The sequence below is a fragment of the Leiobunum rupestre genome, chromosome 10 (assembly GCF_980474605.1).
Source record: "Leiobunum rupestre chromosome 10, qqLeiRupe1.1.hap1, whole genome shotgun sequence".
Taxonomy (NCBI): domain Eukaryota; kingdom Metazoa; phylum Arthropoda; class Arachnida; order Opiliones; family Sclerosomatidae; genus Leiobunum; species Leiobunum rupestre.
Window position 1 is genome coordinate 22,151,698 of NC_143393.1, and position 6,563 is coordinate 22,158,260.

At 31.1% G+C, this 6,563-nt stretch overlaps 1 protein-coding gene across 2 annotated transcripts; it reads left to right on the forward strand.

Moving 5' to 3' along the window:
• The first annotated feature begins 202 nt into the window (after positions 1-202).
• Abcd3 (ATP binding cassette subfamily D member Pmp70) lies at positions 203-6,273 on the forward strand. Of its 2 annotated transcripts, XM_090160284.1 has the most exons (23): positions 203-303; positions 371-505; positions 996-1,085; positions 1,306-1,357; positions 1,452-1,492; positions 1,575-1,622; positions 1,795-1,864; positions 1,942-1,968; positions 2,038-2,108; positions 2,181-2,304; positions 2,364-2,473; positions 2,978-3,067; positions 3,133-3,202; positions 3,268-3,337; positions 3,401-3,673; positions 3,733-3,802; positions 4,903-5,044; positions 5,116-5,181; positions 5,254-5,367; positions 5,450-5,500; positions 5,624-5,668; positions 5,924-6,085; positions 6,147-6,273. In XM_090160284.1, exons 2-23 carry the CDS (start codon positions 396-398, stop codon positions 6,222-6,224), a joined length of 1,974 nt encoding a protein of 657 aa, XP_090016410.1. In that variant the 5' UTR covers positions 203-303; positions 371-395; the 3' UTR covers positions 6,225-6,273. The 2 variants fall into 2 exon arrangements, with proteins under 2 accessions (XP_090016410.1, XP_090016409.1); XM_090160283.1 differs by lacking the exon at positions 203-303 and having other exon boundaries at positions 316-505.
• The last annotated feature ends 290 nt before the right edge of the window (positions 6,274-6,563 follow it).

Below are 6,563 nucleotides of genomic sequence, written 5' to 3' on the forward strand. Positions count from 1 at the left end.
TGCTTATATTAACAGATGGCGCCAGCACGATTGGATAAAGTTGAAACTTAAGCCTAATTTTCCTACTCAAATAAAAGGTGTCCCGCGAATCCCAGATTGGTTTGTATCTCTAGTTCATAATCTACCTCATTGGTCCTACATAGTACGGGTTATTTGAAATAGATGGCTCTGGACTCTAGGAACACTAATTCCAGAGGAAAAATGGACTTGCCGTTCTTTTCAAGTTATAGCTAGAAAATTCATTTGATTTTACAATTCACCGTTACGTAGGATAAGAAAACTAGTCTGTGTTTTCCGTGACGAGTGAGTGGTGATGATGATTGAAGCGGTAAATATCTTGTTCTGCGTTGATCTGACGATTTGCTTTCAGGTTAATCGGAGTTTTAAATAAGTAAATGGCGCCCGTCTTAAGTAAAGTAGCATTACGTTATTCTGGCGTTGTAGCTGGATCAGTTGCTATAATTTATTATGCGTCAAAAATTAAACTTAGAAGAGACTTTAGAAGGTAAATATATCATATTTTATATATTACGTAGCTGTTAAAAGGGTGATGAGCATTGTAATTTTTGTTCCCAATGTTGAATGTAGTGCTTGACCAAACAAGGCTCGATTCCTATTTATAATGACAATAAATTTAATAAAAAAATAAATGCTTACTGTCCTACTTAATTTATGGAAATGAATAAGTTTTAAATAATGGCCCTAGGTAAAAGATTGAGATTAGGTATTTTAATAAAGTCGATTAATAATGCCTGCCTCTGGGCATTTTATAGTAAATTTCAAGCTACATGTACACTCGCCATAGAAATTGATGGTGGTGACTGGTGTAGTTCTCAATTGCCTAGGGCAAGCACTATATAACTGTAAATTTAATTAATAGTTGTAGTCCCAATTTTGGTGTATTTAAAGTGGTAGTAATTTCCTTTGAAATTGGTTTTTGCTTTTTTGAAGTGTGCACAGCTTAACTTTATTTGTAAAGTAAAAAAATGTTATAGGCAAAAAGTCATTGATGAAGTTGCATGTGCGTATGATCAACAGAAAGACACAAAAGATGAGAAGGTGCGAGTGGATAAAAACTTTTACAGGTAAATTTATTGCACATTCTAGTAATTACTGTGAAACTTCCCTTTTGTCATTTGAAGGAAGTGTATATAAAATTTTAAACTCATACCTATTGCTCTTTATACGAGATTTTAAACCAAATTTTCCTATTAGATTTACAGGTATATTAAGGATGATTATAAAATTTTCAAAAAATAAAACCTTGAAAAATATTCCTTAGGCATAGAAACATTTTTTTTTCAGACAGCTAAGAAGGATTATTAAAATAATAATTCCGGGTGTTTTTTCAACTGAAGTAAATACAACATTTTATGCTTTAAAAATTTGCTTTCCTATCTACTTAGCCCCTTCATTTTTTCAGAGTTATAAATACACTTTTCCTTCTTTAGGTATTTTATCTTTTTCTGGTAGCTGTAACCCTCATTGGTCGGTAAGTTAAAATTAATTGGGCAAACATTGAGGAAAAATAAATTGCTTATTTTCTTACTAATGTTTAGTTAACATTTTTACAGAACCCGTTGTGATCTCTGGATGATAAATAATGGAACTATTATTGAGAGGTAAATAATTTGTTACCTTAACCTTAAATTTGAGCTTCACGGATCAGTGTCTTTTAAAAGAATGGTTCAATATATATCTCTCAGCTTAATAAATCCGCTATTGAAAGAAGGCTTATATTTTTGTACTTTTTGTCTGGCCCTATAAAACATTTCACTAAAATAATTTATATAGGGCCATTATCACCAAAAATGCCCAACTTTTTGGGAAATCTTTGGAAGCGTTCATTCTCAGAATGCCATTGGTATTTTAATTTTCGTTGGACTAATTTTTTGTTTTTGGTCAATTTCATATATTGATAAATAAAATTTTTCTTTGTAGGTTTCGTTTATGAACAATTTCTTAAAAGTAAATTAATAGATTTGGTTTAAATTTTGATTTAGATAGAAATTTTAATTTAAACCTAAATGATTTAAGTTTGGACTAAATGAACTGAAATTGAGATTCCGAACAAATTTATCACAGTACCTGTACAATAAGTATATGGGGTAAGATATTATTTGGTTAAAACCAAATTGTTATACCGTAATTAGATATTAAATGTAATTTATTTTTTATAGTGAAATCACATTTTATCGTATGAGTAATTTAGACTCTCGTATTTCAAATCCAGACCAGTTGTTAACCCAAGATGTGGAAAAATTTTGCAATTCATTAACGGACCTTTATTCTAATTTAAGCAAAGTATGTTTGATAGTTTTTTTTGCAAAGATAATTTTTTAATTTTAATTTTTCTTTCGCAGCCTGTTTTAGATATTGTAATTTACGTTCAAAGCTTATCTTCTTCAATTGGACCTCAGGCTCCATCTTTGATGATTTTGTATTTATTAGTCGCCGGATCATTTTTAACAAGGTGCAGCTAAACTTACTTTCATTCTCTCATGGTTTATTGGATTTTATTAGTAAAGGCTGATAACATTACTGATTTTTACCAATATAAAAAAGGATGCCAATTAACCACAAATTTATAGTAAAAAGTCTGGTATAATAGTTAATTTAATCTGCATAATTAGAAAAACCACTTTACCATAAATTTTTGGAAATGCAAGGTTGCTATGGTATCTGTAAACCTGGAATTCCTGGAAAAGTCGGGGAATTTGAATATGGGTAATACAAGCGAGTACAATTAGTTCCTTACAATATAAAAATTTGTCTAAAACTCAGGGAAATTTTAAAAAATTGGTCTAAATGTCAGGGAATTTAATTTCGGTGACTAATAGGAAACTTTTACTAAAATATTGGTAAAAAAATACAAAATCTTAACACAAAATAAGTCTGGGAATTTGATTGTGAAAAAACTGTGGCAACCCTGAAATGTCATATCTTTAAATATCATAATTTATTCTCTTTACATCAGAATTCGAAGGCCAGTTGGCAGAATGACAGTGAATGAACAAAAACTTGAAGGAGAATATCGATATGTCAACTCCAGACTTATTACCAATAGGTTAGATTTAAAAAAAAATTGTGTGATAATCTCCCCCAAATCTTTAAATAATTATTTCAATTTAGTGAAGAAATTGCATTTTACCAAGGTGGAACTCGAGAGAGGTCAACAATTCAACATTCTTTTTCAAGATTGGTTCGTTAAAAAATATTTTTTCCTTAAATCAAACCACTTTGGTTTCATTTGTAATTTTCCAATAGGTGCAACATTTAAGAAATTCGTTTCAGTTCCAATTCTGTATGGGCTATGTAGATAGCATTATTGCGAAGTGTACGAACATTATTTTAGCTATTTGTTGCGTAAAAATTTTAATTGAAGTTCATTTTTTAATAGACTGGGCTACAGTAGTTGGTTACACTCTTATAAGTAGGCCTTTCTTCAGTGATAACCATCAACGGTTAGGTGATCCAAGCAGTGATAGACTAGAGAACTATTACCGCTCTGGTCGTATGTTGGTGAAACTAGCTGAAGCTATTGGCAGACTCGTTCTTGCTGGACGGGAACTAACGAGATTGGCTGGTTTTACCTTAAGAGTTTCTCAGCTAATCAATGTGTTAGATGACCTTAACAAAGGAAATTACAATAGAGCTACAGTCACAACAAAAGGTAAGAGTTTAATTCTCTAAACGTATTAACTTTGGTTATTCAACATTTTTTTCCTTAAGATAATGGAAAAGAAAGGAGAAGTTTAATACCAGGTACTGGTCGCATTATTACAAGGGATAATATTATCAGGTAATTAACCATAAGTAATGTATTATCCATAAGATTGAGACATTGCTGTAACGAATTTTGGGTTTTGGTGCTAGGAATTTACTACAAAGGCTAAATTAAATATCTGTAAGAATGGTTAATCTCCCAATTCCTTTCATTCTCAAAGATTAATCATCTTAAATACAAATTGAACTATTAATTTGGTGGCATCTGGTTGGGAGATTCTGCCAAACTACTTAAGCTAGTGAGGATGAATAACGAGGAGACTACCCGAGGTGATAATCACCGATTTGGTTGAAACTAGGTGGGTATGTAGACCTTATGGTAACATGAAATTTCACCAAGGGAAAAATTGCAATGGGCATTAGTTTTGCCATGGCAACTGAAAATGTTTTTGACAACACAGTATGTATATTTTCTCATTGAAAATAACATGGGAATCTGAGCAAATTTCAAAACCAAAAAAAAATAGATCAAAATTGACAAATGAAATGAATTTTAAGATATTTTGATGAATTTTTTTCAATTTGATCAAAATATGTAAAAATTGATCAATTGTTATTTTCAATGGGACAATATACAGACTGTGTTGTCAAAAACATTTTTGGTTGCCATGGCAAAACTAATGCCCATTGCAACTTTTCCCTTGGTGAAATTTCATGTTACCATAAGGTCTACATACCCACCTAGTTTCAACAAAATCTGTGATTATCACCTCGGGTAGTCTCCTCGTAAGTTCCAGGGTATATGTAAACTGGAGATAGAAGTAGTGAAGATGGCTAAGTTCTAGGGTATATGTAAAATGGAGATAGAAGTGATGAGGATGATAAAGTTCCAGGGTATATTTAAACTTGAGATAGAAGTAGTGAGGATGGCTAAGCTCCAGGGTATATGTAAACTGGAGATAGAAGTTCGCACTAAACACTACAGGGGCTTTTAATGATTACATATAAAATGAATTTTAATTTAATTCACTGTCATTAGCAACATTTTGATTTAAAAGGATTATTGCTGAAATAGAAATTAGCCTTGGGATAATCGAATGTGTTATTCTTAAATGTTCCACATTTCTTATGTTAATATTTAAATTAAATATTTTAAACTATTTGTATTTTTAATAGTTTTAACAAAGTTCCACTGGTGACACCAAATGGTGATATTTTACTCGATGAAATGACTTTTGAAGTGAAATCTGGTGTGAATGTTTTGGTTTGTGGTCCTAATGGTTGTGGTAAAAGTTCGCTATTTAGAATATTAGGAGAGGTATGTATTTTTTTGGTTATTACGATTTAAAATATAATGTTAATTTAATATTTACTAACTTATTTTGTTAGCTATGGCCGACATTTGGAGGTACTCTTGTAAAACCTGCCAAAGCCAAATTGTTTTATATACCACAAGTAAATTATTTTTAAAGTTCTAAGTTTAATGCATTAATCTTTCAGGATATAAGTATTTATTTTTAATTGTAGAGGCCTTATATGACACTTGGTACACTGAGAGATCAAATCATCTACCCTGATTCGAAAGAAACTATGGCTCAAAAAGGATTTAGCGATTCCAGTTTGGAGTACTTCCTCGAACAAGTAATCTTCCTTAGTGACTTTTTTTTTACCTTATCAAGTTATTCTTAAAATTTACTCGTTGTTTTTCGAATTTTAACCTTAGGTCCAGTTGTCTTATTTGTTAGAAAGAGAAGGTGCATGGGATGCTGTTCAGGTTGGTTTCGTATACGTTTTTTCGTGAATTAATTTATTTCCTTCCTGAGGTTATGCTATTCTTAATTTCCCTCTGGTATGAAAGTCGTGTGCCGTACAATAATTTAATTACAATAAATTTCAGGATTGGATGGACGTTCTGAGTGGAGGAGAGAAACAAAGAGTTGCCGTAATTAATTATTCAAATACATTATTCATTTTACAGGGCTCCCACCAGGTCCCTACGATACCTAAAAACCCCTACTTTTGTTCGAGGTCCCTAAACCACATTAAAATCAGGATTTGGTTCCTATTTCACCCTATTTCTATCCTGAAAAATCCCCTATTTCCCTATTTTTTTTTTTCCAGATTTTGGTGGGAGCCCTGATTTTATATAAAAAAAAAGTTCAAACTTTTAACCAATTTTTTCCAAAATATTTTTTAGATGGCCAGATTATTTTACCGAAAGCCCCAATTTGCTATTCTGGATGAATGTACAAGCGCTGTTAGCGTGGATGTAGAAGGTTTAATGTACCAGTATTGTAAAGAGGCAGGAATAACTCTCTTTACTGTCTCTCACAGAAAATCACTCTGGAAATATCATGAGGTACAATATCTGGTTTATGAATGTCACTAAACGAATTTAAAATTATTTACTTCTATTACAGTTTTATTTACAAATGGATGGCAGGGGAAAATTTGAATTTAACAGGATCGATCAAGATACTGAAGAATTTGGTTCATGATAGCTGCCTTTTTTATATAAGAAATATAGAATTTATATTTAAAGTGCTTTCATGAGAACAGTGCAGTGGGTATTTTAAATTATCAAAATAGTATATATATAAAAAAATCCCAATAGAAATAGTGATAAAATATGAATCGCTTTTTTACTCAATGTTTAAAATTTGTTAAAACAATTTTTATATAAAAAAAAACATTTATACTTCTTTGGTTTTATTGATTTGTTCAAAAATGTTATTGGCAGTTTTTCTAATAAATAAGGTTCTCCAGGTATTGGTCAGATGTGAATTTTGGGGATATTGTGAAAAGGGGACCCCATGTTTATAATTCTAAATTTTCAT

Excerpts from the sequence above, each read along its gene's own strand:
- Abcd3 (XM_090160284.1), top strand. The coding sequence starts at position 396 with ATGGCGCCCGTCTTAAGTAAAGTAGCATTACGTTATTCTGGCGTTGTA. Across the intron at positions 1,086-1,305 it reads GTGGATAAAAACTTTTACAG|ACAGCTAAGAAGGATTATTA; the intron begins GTAAATTTATTG and ends TTTTTTTTTCAG. Across the intron at positions 3,338-3,400 it reads AGATAGCATTATTGCGAAGT|ACTGGGCTACAGTAGTTGGT; the intron begins GTACGAACATTA and ends ATTTTTTAATAG.